The sequence below is a fragment of the Hippopotamus amphibius genome, chromosome X (genome assembly GCF_030028045.1).
Source record: "Hippopotamus amphibius kiboko isolate mHipAmp2 chromosome X, mHipAmp2.hap2, whole genome shotgun sequence".
Classification (NCBI taxonomy): Eukaryota; Metazoa; Chordata; class Mammalia; order Artiodactyla; family Hippopotamidae; genus Hippopotamus; species Hippopotamus amphibius.
The window spans coordinates 8878329-8891276 of NC_080203.1; the positions used below are offsets into that span (position 1 = coordinate 8878329).

The 12948-nt window shown below is 37.8% G+C and overlaps 1 protein-coding gene across 1 annotated transcript; it reads right to left on the minus strand.

Moving 5' to 3' along the window:
• Window positions 1–7821: 7821 nt before the first annotated feature.
• LOC130841363 (RNA polymerase II elongation factor ELL2-like) lies at window positions 7822–9690 on the minus strand. The gene has a single exon (XM_057717552.1). The coding sequence runs from the start codon at window positions 9688–9690 to the stop codon at window positions 7822–7824; it is 1869 nt and encodes a 622-aa protein (XP_057573535.1).
• Between the last annotated feature and the right edge of the window lie 3258 nt (window positions 9691–12948).

Here is a 12948-nt window from a genome sequence, read left to right on the forward strand (position 1 = left end):
TAGCATTTCTCCATATAAAACCTTCCAGTATCCCTTCATATCACTCAGAAAAACCAAAGTCCTTACAATGGCTATAAGGCCTTACGTAATCTGGGTGTGTTCTCTCTTCCACAAGCCAACTACTTACTCACTTTGTTTCAAAAACACTGTTATTCCTGATGTCATTCAAACATTTCAGAAATGTATTTTTCTTTTGTGGCTGTTGCATTTGCCCTTCCATATGCCTGAGAACACTATTTCTCCAGCGAGCTGCATGACATACCCCAATGCCTCCTTGAAGTCTTGTTCAAATGCCACCTTCTCAATGAGGTTTTCCCTGGCCACCCTGTCTAAAATTGGAATTCCTTCCCCCTGACTGGCATTCCCCATCCTCCTCTACCCCACTTCAGTCCTCTCCATAGAACCTTATATTTATAATATAAAAATAATACATCATGGTTAAGTTAGAAAGCACAGATAGAAAGAAAAATTTCTAAAGAGAAGCCATTATCCTTACCCCCAAGACACCCCCTTACCACCTTGATATTGCTGTCAGACATTCTATAAACACTGATTACATCACAATATTGTATTAATACCTACTTTTCAGTTAAGATACAATAAAAATCTGTTGGAATCAATATTAATTTATCACATCATTTAGGCCTTTTAAATTGTGCTAGATCATGTTTCAGCATAGAGTTGCCCTACACAGTGGCCTAGTCTCATCCCCTGGATACACAGGTCATCTGCCAAACCTTAAAAAGTTTAACATATAAAAATAATTCAGGGCTTCCTAGGTGGCACAGTGGTTAAGAATCCGCCTGCCAATGTAGAGGACACGGGTTCGATCCCTGCTCCAGGAAGATCCCACACGCCGAGGAGCAACTAAGCCCATGCGCACCAAAAAAAAAAAAAAAAAAAAATTCAAATATAAATATATATAATATACAGAATATATATTATATAATATTGTAATTATATAATATATAATAGAATATAATATATAACATTGTATAATATAAACATAAATAGAATACAAATATAAATATTGAATATAAATATCAGGATATTGTGTGCATTTTATGAAGCTATTTAACTATTATTAACACATGAAATTTATCAGTTGAAGATATTCACAAAATAGCTATTGAATCTGACTTTTGCATACTGAAATGAGTGTTTGCTGCAATGCCAAATTTTGTCAGACATACGCTGCTAAGTATTATGCATTCATCATTAATGAGACGCACACAATGCATTTCAGTAATTGTAAACAATCGGGTCTCTTTTCAATAAATCACTCACGTTTGTCAACTTGGCCTTTTTCTATTTACACGTTTTCATTATTCTAGTGTGGGACAATATAACACAGAAATGTGACGAACCAAACTCTAGAGAAGGTTCTCTCTTGGGAAACTAAGGGTGCTAGCTTGATATCTACCCTCACTCAAAGTACCAATTCATGTGTAAGGTGATGTAGCTGAATAAGAATAACATCAGAGTAGGAGTCAGGAGGCCTGGAAGTCCATTTCTTACTCATGCCTCTATCCTGCTGTGTGACTTGGGCCAGTGCTTCTCAATGGGGGCCTACTTTGCCCCCCAGGAGAGAGTTAGCAATATCTGGAGACATCTTTCATAATCATGATTGGGGGGTTTCTACTGGGATCTAATGAATAGAGGCCAGAGGGGCTGCTAGACATTCCACAATGTGCAGGACACACCACCCCCCTGACAAGGAATTACCCAGCTCAAGATGTCAACAGTGTCAAGATTAAGAAACCCTAAATTGAGCAAATCACTTTATTTCTCTAGGTTTTGGTTTCCTCACCTGTAAAAGATTTTCACCATGTCTCAAAGACTCTCCAATAATAAGCTCAATATAATGAATTACACTCATGGAAGACTACTAAGACATTCAATACAGTTCAAAATGACTTAAAAACAGCTGTGTTTTTCAAATCCATTTCAGAAGAATCTAATACAGAGACAGGGTAAATGACTTGCTTGAGAAAATCTGGCAAAGGAATAGAACGCTGGTCTCTGGGGTTCCCAGTCAACTGGACTGTCAACCTCCTCACACAGCTTCCAAGAGACAATGTGACACTGTGAGAAATGCCTGGCAGGAAATATTTGCTAAAGTTTTGGTCACAAACTACAACAAAACCTGTTTTTATTCTTTTATCTGTATAGAGTGGGTGAAGTTTTCCTTCTCATTTTTGGGTTGCCTTCAGAGACCTCAGGCACTTGAGTTCATCAAACAGTCCATTTGATTTTCTTCTGTGTTGTTAATTCAAATGTTTCTCTATAAACCCCAAGCCACAGTAATATTAAATACTTGATTGCATAGATCTACCTTTCAAGTTCTTACAGATCAGTATCAAAAGTTTTATGTCCCATGGAGATCTCTTATGGAAAATGATAACATTGTGTAGCATATTTTATTCATCTACAACTGACTTGATTAATCTCTTATTAGGGAATTAACCATATATACAGGATCCTATAAATTGTAGTCATTTTAAAAGTACCTTAAGAGGAATAAACCCAAGGACACCGGCTCTTCCCACTATAATACCAAAAGCCCAATAAAGACACAACTTACAGTGCTTAGCTGTTCAAAATGTTTGTACTGTTTATATATGATTTTGTTGTGAAAAACAGATGCAAAGGTTTCAGAAGTCTATAGTATCCAGGTAACTGACTTTCTCTGATGGCTTCATGGGAAGCATAGGTTACCAATTATCATGTCTCTATTGGAGCTGAATTACCCTTATTAAAGCCACGAGAAGATGCAAGCCAGCGATCACAAATTGTTCCTGAGCTAGTTGTGACAGATTACTCACTTTCAATTTGAGTCACTCATTATTTGACCAAAAAAAGTCACTGAAACAGGTAGGTGAGACCATCACTATTTCTATTTTATTTTTAAGTGGAGGTTAATTTGAGATGCTGTGAAAAGCAAATGCCAAAACATGCTTTTCAGGTTCAACCCCATTAATGAACAAGGAAAGCCAATTTTGTATCAAGTAAGCACCCAAGTAGATACATGGCAGACAAGGACATGGATCTGAGAAGGGTGATTTTAAGTAGGGTTTTGATATCTCATCTTGAGAGGAGGACAGACTTTCCTTGAAGGGATAGCTCGTTGGGTTAACAAAGTGGTGACACTGTAAAGCTCAGCTACACCTGGGAAAGACTCACGTTTGTGCGGAGAAAAAAAACTCGTGTTTATGATCAAAGATTACTCCAAATGAAATTAAGAAGTAATTAACTTCTAAATTCTCATGGTATATTTTGCACACAAAGTCTTGGCTTAGAATAAAAGGAGCAGGCATATTGTTCAAACGCTTTAAAGGCTTGCAAAACATAGGAGAAGCAATATGTTTGACCAATGTTAAAAGTACCTCATTTTCAGGGGCAAAAAATTAAAATGAAAACAGCAAATATGTGACTAGCAACCCACAAAGTATAATGGTGTATATCTTGCCGCTATCTCGAAATTCTTTTCTGTAAATTAGATAACAAGACTTTTTCATCTCACACTCAGGCCTCAGCACTTCTGATATATTACTTCATTCCAATAATGTAACGCCAATAACAACAAAAATAGTCCATATTGGTGACAGTGAAAACCATGCAGGTGATAGTGCCAACATTTATGAACGGTTTCTTAATCAAAAGAATGAAGTGAAAGTTTGTTGAAACTTAAAAGATAAACAGAGAAAATTCATCATCCACTTAAATTGTCATTATGTAAAGTAAAACCAACACAGTACACACATTCTGGACATCAAATAAATTTCACTTTGGCCATCAAAATCATCTACTCTGAGAAACATTTCTTAATCTACCAGAAGAAAAATGAACAGTTGAATATTCCACGTGTTTATATCCTTCAGATGGAGGTGATAATGTCACAAAACATTCCAGGTTCTTACTACATAAGGATCTAATCCACCTAAGAATAGTCATTTATCATCAACTACCATAAGTCTCCTACATAGGAACCTTAAATTTGCGAACTTCCAAAGATGTGAAAGTGCCCAGAGAAACAATGATGAAAGGCAAGAAGAAGAAGCAACTGAAGAACCAAAGATTCATGATGCAGGAAATGGCAGGGGGATTTTATTTGAGGAGTCACTGTCAGTTTTTGAGGCACAGGACCTCGGAACCTCTACCACAGAGCATAGAATTGGTACACAAAGTTTGCAGCAACCGTTCAGAATGCAATCCAGTGCTACCATGTCATCTATGATGAGAAAAAAAAAAAAAGTGCTACTACCCAGACATCACTGGATTGTTTTTTCAAGAGGGTAGATAGAATTGAATCCAGCAAGGAACCAGCACCTGTTCCATCTATATCAGGCATGAGTGAAATTGTAGCTTGCTCTCCACCTCTTATTTCTGATGACCCTTCAGCTCTACCATCTCCTATCTCCTCTCCCTCCTCCTGTCGGTAACTCTTCTTGCCTGTTCACTCGATGCCAGCCCCTGGATGCCAACTGTTGTACTGTGCTACTGTATTTTTCAAGGTGCTGTACTGTAAGATTAAAAATGTTTTATTTTTTGTTTGTTTTGTGTATTATTTGTGTGAAAGGTATTATAAACCTATTACAGTACAGTACTACGTAGCCGATTGTGTTAATTGGGTACCTAGGCTAACTTTGTTGGACTTACGAACAAATTGGACTTACAAACGTGCTCTCAGAATGGGAGCCGTTCATATGTAGGGGACTTAACTGTTAATCACTGAACATTTCAAGTGGAATTCAGATATTTCATACCTTTTGAATTAAGTAAATATATTGGAAGTCTCTGGAAGTGAAATGAATGTATGATTTTGCTTTCTGTTTGGGAGGCATCAGGGATCATAAGAGAGTTGTGCAGGATCTCCATAGTTCTGCATCTTCACACTGCTCTGTGGGGAGCTGAACTTAAGTATCTTGACTCCTCTGTATCATTTGAAACTGTGGATTACCCTCTTGCTTGGATCCTAGCCATTGAAGTTTTCATTCTCCTTATCTGGCCATTCTGCGGGCTTCTGTTCCTTCTCTTATACCCTAAATGTAGGTGCCTTCCCCAGGACAGGACAAGTCATTGACTCTCTTCTCTATATTGTGTGCCTTAGCAGTTATAGTCTCTTATCTCACAGCTTCAACCACCACTACTATCGACGGTCTATCCCTCGTGCCACCTCACACAGCTAATGCATCTATACTAGCTCTTCTGTCTAATGTGGTCATCACTACATTGCCAGATCAGCATATCCCTGTTAAATATCTCACTTGAGAAAATGCAGCAAAAGAACATAGGATGCAGGTTCCCCGGAGTCACCAGTCAACTGGACTGTCAAACTTCTCATACTGCTTCTATGGGGGTGATGTGACACTGTTAAGAAAATGCCTCGCTGGTATGCTGTGCTTAGGTTTGGTCATGAACTAGAACAAGATCTGTTTTTCTTATTTTTTCTGTATAGCCTAGGGGAAGCTTTCCTCCACAAATATGTATTGACTTCAGAGACCTTATGCACCTGAATTCATCAAACAGTCCATTTGATATCTTTTCCATGTCACCAACTCAAGTGTTTCTCTACAGATCCCAAGTCATAGCAAATGTTCCTTGTTCTGCAGATAACTTTGAAGCTAATCGCGCTGCCCTCTCATCTGTAATACCTATGTGCCCATTTTTGTTGCCTACATCTTACAGGGAAAAGTAACCATGACAAGATCAGCTCTTTTTCATTGAGTGCTTTCCTTGCACTAGACACAATGACTCGGTGAGATATTATTCTTACCAACATACAGATAGGAAAACCAATCTCCAAGCCTATCACGTAATTTCTCCAAAGGTACACAGAAAGGGGCAGAGTCAGGATTCAATCCCAGTTATGAATTCAAAACCTAGTCTCCTGCCACAATGCTTTAGAAGGCAAAGAGTCTTTGTTGTTAACTGTTCTGATGACTTACTCATTTGGAATCTCTCTCAGTAGCATGCCCAGTTGGACTTCCTCCTGCAGAAGTTTTTAAGTAGACAGACCTGGGTTTGAATCTCAAGAAAACCAAAAAATTCATGTGCCTTGCTTTATTGCAATATTTGCTTTTTTGTAATGGTCTGGAACCAAACCTGCAGTATCTCAGAGGTGTGACTGTACTGCCAATGAAAATAACCACCAACTTGGAATTCTGCAATTCAATGGTTAACATGTCCTTAAAAAGTAAAGATCAATTAAAAGCATATACAAACTAAAAAACTGAGAGGACTCACGGCCAGCTGACCCACATAAAAGAATAAAAGGAGATTTTTAAGAAAAAAGAAAATCATCTCAGTCAGAAATAAAATAGAGGAAAGCCTGAAAACCAATGGAAAATTCATGTAAATCTAAATAAATATTGATCACAGAAAAACAATAATAAGTTCGCATGGGGTTGAAAATACAGAGAATGAAAATACATGAAAATAAGAGCACAGATGATGGAAAGGGGTAAATTTGTAAAAAATGTTCACAGCAACATTGTAATAACCACAAAAAAAAAAAAAAGAGAGAGAGAGAGAGAGAGAGAAACAACCCAATCTCTAATAACAAGAGAATGGGCAACTAAATTATGCTGAGGGCATATGATGACCCAACATATAAGTGAAAAAATAAATAAGTTACTTATTTACACATCAGCATAAATAAATCCTAGAAGCATAAGGTTGGCTGAAAAGTCAAGATGACAACTACATACAATGTGACATCATTTTCACAAAGATTAAAAAAGTGAACAATATACTGTTTAAGGATGCTTATAAATACAGTAGAAGTATTTAAAAAGAATAGCAAAGGAAAGATAAACGTAAATTTGGGGGAGTGTTTATCACTTTTGGGGAGGCAGGGGCACAGGATAGATAAGCAAACAAAGGACTTGGGAATGTTCTACTTCCTAAGTTGGTTTTCAAGTTCTTAATTGTTCATTTTATTATTAGGCTTCCTATTGTACATAATTGTCATTCTTTGGTATGTACTAACTTTCTTCTGGATGGTGGAAACAAACATTTACTAAAGACAATACTCATATTGTGGAAAACATTTAAAAACTTAAATTTGCAAACATGATACTCCCTGTTTCAAATGGCAGTACTCTGAAGAGACAACACAGTTGGAATTGTTAGTTCAAAACCTCTGCACGTTTGACCACATAACTTGTGTTCCCTAAGATAAAAACAAGTTTTAAGCATGATCAACAAATAAACTTAATGAAATGAAAATGTGTACTGCTTGCAGAATCATAGTATTTTGTACAAATTTCTAAACATCTATGTTTTAAGGAAGAATTTGCATAAGCGTTTAAAAAATAGAGGCCATATTTATTCAAAAGCATTTCATATAACTCATTTCAGGCTTTTGTTTTTTAAATGTGCACATTTTTTATTTAAACACACTGGATCCCCAGTATGTTTTAAAAAGGGAATGAAACAAATTTTGGAGGTAGAAGGGAACAAATGAAACACCCTCAAAAGTACAGAAAAGCAAGGCAAAATGAAATAAAAAGTAAATGATAATAAAAAGAAACTTAAAAACGAAAACAAACAAATCAACATAAAAATAAAAATCAACATAAATCAACATAAAAATAAAAATAAACAAACCTAATAAAAAAATAAAATAAACATAAAACAAAAATTTAAATAAACATAAAAAGAAAGAAAAATTAAAATTAAATTATGAGAGTAATACTGAGTGTTTCAACAGAGACGCTTCATCCCTTTAGAATCTTAGAGCAAGTAATTTGGAATTTTAAATAAGTAAGCTTATATTTATTTACTGTGGTCCTAGTACTGTTCTCGTGCTATGACTGCTCACTGCTGGTCATAATTATCTATCAAGTTTTTAATGTGAATCAGCTTGTCGTAAAGATATTGACATCTACGTTTTTCTCTACAGTAACTAGGATTCTTCTCTTTCATCTTCTGATATTCTAGCGAGATTCTTTTATTAATATCCTGATATTCTTTTGAGTCTGGAGAAAGGTGCTTCCTTTTTGAATTTAGGTAAGTAAGTATGTTACATAAAGTCTGTATCTTGGCGTACAAGGCCTTATACTCCTCATAGTCTACTCTGAATTCCTGCTCATAACGCTGACGCTGCTCAGAGGAAACTATAGTGACGTAGTCAGTCACATAATCTAGAAGTGCAGATGTCGAACAAGTCTTCCCAGAGGGAGTGCAAACCTTTTTCATGTCTCCACTTGAATTTGGTTTTGTACCTTCACCTTGTCTTTCACCATGTGTAGTCTGATTCTCCATAATCTCAATATTGTTATTGTACTCTTGGTTCTTGGCTTTATGTTCCATAAGTTTGTATTTGAACTTCTCATCAGACATCAAATGTTTTTTCTCCATGAGCTTCGGACACTTCATTTGAATTGAAATAGAGGACAATGGCAAAGAAGTATGTTTACATTGCTGATGCTCAGAGATTCTACTGTTCTGACTAAAACTGTCAACATATGGGGCTTGAGTCTTGGGTCCTTCTGCAATTCTACAAGAGCGGCAGTTAGAGTAGACAGGCTGAGGAGGATTTGAAACAGGAAAGCAGATTGTGGGCAATAGGGGAGAGCTGAGATTGGCAGCAGCTTCAGAGGGTGGTGGGTGGCCCACAGCAGATTTTTCACTGGTGTTATTCCAACGACCATGTGATGTTGACTGTACTTTAGTTGCCAGGTGAGATATTCTAACTTTTTTCTTCTTTGAATAATCAATAACAGCTGAATTGAAAAGCTGTTCCTGAGAAGGGGATGATGTTTTATCCACACTAGAACCTATAGAAGATTCTGGGTGGTTGGTGCCAGTAGCATTCTGAAATGGACCTACTTTTCTGGAAAGCACTAAGTCCAATGACTGCCTGTCTAGCTCACTGTATCCAGGCCAGTCTCTTTGGAGCTCTTTAAAAACATAATCATTTAAGGAATATGAAAGATCCTGAGTATTCAGATGGGCTACTTGTTGCAGAATTTTTCCAAGGGAGTTGTTGTCACCTGAGGCGATGCCATCTTTCTGAAGTCGAACAAGTAGTTCGTGTTTCTTGTAGTTCTTCAGTGCCAATAAGTGAATCACCCTGTCCCTATATGGCCGCGTGTGGACACTATTGACCACGTGTGATTTTCGAACTGTGTATGCAAGATTAACGGGAGTTGTTTTTTTTCGCTCAGGCACTGGATCTGGAATGGCTCGAGGTGCTCTCCGAATTGGCAATCTTTTCATTACACGTGGTCTTCTCATTTGTTTCCGTTTGTTGCAGGATGTGTACTCTACCGGGGTCTTTCTCCCTTGCATCATCAGGTATGAGTTGGTGGTCGTACACTCTGCCATGTTCTCTGGCATCGATTGCAAGGGGCTGGGCTGGGAGGGACTACAGCCTGAGACGGTTGGTTGGGTATGGTCTTGATGGTTGTCTTTATATACATGAGACAACTGAAAGTGAAGGGTGGGTGGACTGTATGGGGGGGTTTTGATAAGCCTTGGCCGTCCTTGGAACCAAAGAGAAGGGGGTACTGTGTTCTCATAGCTCCCAGAGGAGTCAGTTGCCTGCATGGCTGGCCTGGGAAGCTGCCTGGGCAGCACAGAGCCATGGTTCTGCATGGGCTCTATGTTGGCTGCCTCTTCCACTGCCACCTCTCCTTCCTGGCCTACCACATCCCTCACCGCTCTGCATCCGGAAGCTGCCATACAGCCATATCTGTAAAGATCAACGTTTACACAGTAAAATACTTTAGAGCAAAAAGTGCCTTTCCTTGGCAACCATTGTATCTCTTATTGCTATTGTTTATAAAACTATAATTCTGAAAGATTTTTCCCCAATGTGACAAAAGCAAGAAGGGCCTGGTTGAGATAGAACTTGCGGAGGTAAAGTTGGTTGGAAAGATCTAATCACTTTCCAAGTTTCTTCCTCTCACGTCTTTAGTTTCTTTTCAGGAGGAACTGTTAACCCTAAGTGGAAAATGTTAAGTTATTCTCTGAGCTCAGTGCATAATCTCTTCCCAGTAAATTCAACATAAAGTAGAGGTACTTAACGGGAGGATTAACAGGTGCCTCAAGCTTATGGCAACTAGAGGGGAAGGCTTCCACATGGCAGATGAGCATGAACTCCTCCTTATATTTACTCTGACATGCAAGTGGGCTGTTGAGTCCTTCTTGGGATTAGAGCCTGGCCTATCAACAGGGGAATCTCACTTGATAGCTAAATACATTATTTTGCTGTCATAGTGGATAAAAGCCAACATTTTAGAGGTGCTCATTTCTCTTTCTCAGCTTTCTAACCATCACCAATGGCTGGAAGGAATCTCCATCTCCTTAGCCTGCCATGTATGCCCATTATTCTGCTCCTTTGCACTCCTCCTCAAGATGCTCCTCAGCAAATCACAGGATTATCCGGGTAAAACTGCCCATGCTGAAAGAAATCCTGCAGCTAGGCATGCTAGAGATGTACAATGGAATCACAGAATGTGCTCAGATTATGAGAAATTACAACCAGTTCCAACCAATTTCACCCCAAAAGATATAAGGCACAATTCTCCCTCCTCAGCCCCTTCACATTCCTAGCCTATCTTATTCTCAGATGGTAGCATCTTCCACCTTATCACACAACGAGAAAACCTCAGCATCATCTTCTGCTACTCCCTCAAACATACTTCTCATTTCCCTCCAAAACAACTAGTCACTCACATATGTCATTCATGCAATAGATAGTTATTGAATACCTATCATATGCCAAACAGTATTCTTGATGCTTGGGAACATTGCAATGAACAAAACAGAAAGAAATAAAAATCCTTGCTCTCATACTGCCTACATCCTTATCAAGTTTTTCCGCATACCATTCAAATCCGCCTCTTCCTCTCCCACACCACAGCCAATGTTATGTACTCTCTTCTGAGCTTGATTTCTTGCCTCCCACCTTTTCTTCTTTATCAACCATGATTCCAATCAACTTTGCTTTTAAACAAGTCATAGTTCCCATTACTTAAAGAATAAAATTAATGAAAAGGTGCTCAACATCACTAATTATCAGGGGAATACAAATCAAAACCACAATGAGATACCACCTCAGACCTGTTAGAATAGCTATTACCTGAAAGATAGGAGATAACTAGTGTTGGTCAGGATGTGTGAAAAAACGAACTTTCGTGAGCTGTTGGTTGTACCATAAACTGGTGCAGTCGCAATGGAAAACGGTACAGAGGTTCCTTAATCAATTAAAAACAGAACTACCATACGATCCAGCAATCCCACTTCTGGGTATATATCCAAAGGAAATGAAAATGGTATCTCAAAGAGATACCTCTACTCCCATGTTCACAATAGCAAAGACATAGAAACGTGTCCATCAATGGATGAATGAATAAAGAAGATGTGGTATATATACACTGTACAGTATTATACAGCCATGAGAAAGGAAATTCTGCCATTTGTGACAACATGGATGGACCTAGAACACACTATGCTTAGTGGAATAAGTCAGACAGAAACAGACAAATACTGTCTGATATCACTTATATGTAAAATCTACAAAAGCCAAACTTGAAACAGAAACTAGAATTTTGGTTACCAGGGGCTTGGGAGGGGGAGGAAAAAGGGACATGTTGGTCAAAGGATACAAATTCCAGTTATAAGATGAATAAGTTCTGAGGATCTAATGTCAAGCATAGTGATTATTGTAAATAAGCCTGTATTATGTAATTGAAAATTGCTAAAAGAGTAGATCTTAAATGTTCTCACCACAAAAAAGAAATGGTAATTATGTGACAATGAGGCAGGTGTTAGCTAATGTTATATGGTGGTGATTTTTTGCAATATATAAGTGTATCAAATCAATACATTGTATACCTTACATTTAGACAAATTTATATGTCAATTATATCATGGTAAAGCTGAGAAAATTAAAACTGTTTGGTGTGGCATATAAGACCCTTCTTATCCTGTCCCCAAGCTACACTAAAGTGTGTGCTATGTATATAAATGCTGCACTGATCTGATTACTATTCTCTAAATATGCTCCCAAGCTTTTTCCTATCAGCCTGTCACTTGATATTCCTTCTATCCACTAATGCTCTTCCCCCAGAGCTTTGTGTGCATTGCTCCTTTAGAGAGTCCTTGTACAACCAACTCTATCTAAAACAGTGACCTATACACACACCCACTCCACTGTTCTCTTTCCACTATCTTGTTTACTTCTCTTTATAGAATATTTACTAGCCCAAATGATATTATATTTGTTTCATGTTTGTATCATATTGGGTTTTGTCCAGTTTTTTGCATTGCTATGTCTCCAGTGCCTGGCACATATAGAAAAGCACTCAATGCATATTTATTGAGCAAATGAATGCATCAATGCTCTCTACTTTTAAATCTCACTCTCATTGGGTTCAGCCCATTAAATTTCTACTCAACCTTAGAAGTTCCCCTCAAATGTCACATCAACACATAAGATCTTCCTCTACTCAAAACTAACACAAACGCAGGGCACATTGGATTACCTCTATGAAAAACACCACACGTTGTCTCATATATTACCTGTGTGTCTTTCTCCTCCATGTCTGTGGCAACTACATTCTACTCCAATTTGTATGACCCTTCCTTTTTGTACCCAATACCTGACTCTAGCAGTAGCAAGTGCATAGCAGCAGGCACTCTCTAAATATTTGTCAAAAGAATGAACAATAATGCCTTTGCTTTTCTCCTGGCAGAGATATATTGCTGTCACACCAAGGAGTTAGATTAAGTCTGTTAATGACAGAGAGGTGTTCTGTTCCGCTTTAAGATTTTTTTCATGTTCCTGTTAACTTCACAGTATATTTGTATTTTAAAAAGTGCAATCACTGTTGCAGGGAGAATATAAAATACTTCCCCAGAAAACCAATGAACTGCTGCAGTATATTCAACCATATAATGTTCTAATGAATGCACAAATGCTTTGCTTGATTCTTC

Excerpts from the sequence above, each read along its gene's own strand:
- LOC130841363 (XM_057717552.1), bottom strand. The coding sequence starts at position 9,690 with ATGGCAGCTTCCGGATGCAGAGCGGTGAGGGATGTGGTAGGCCAGGAA.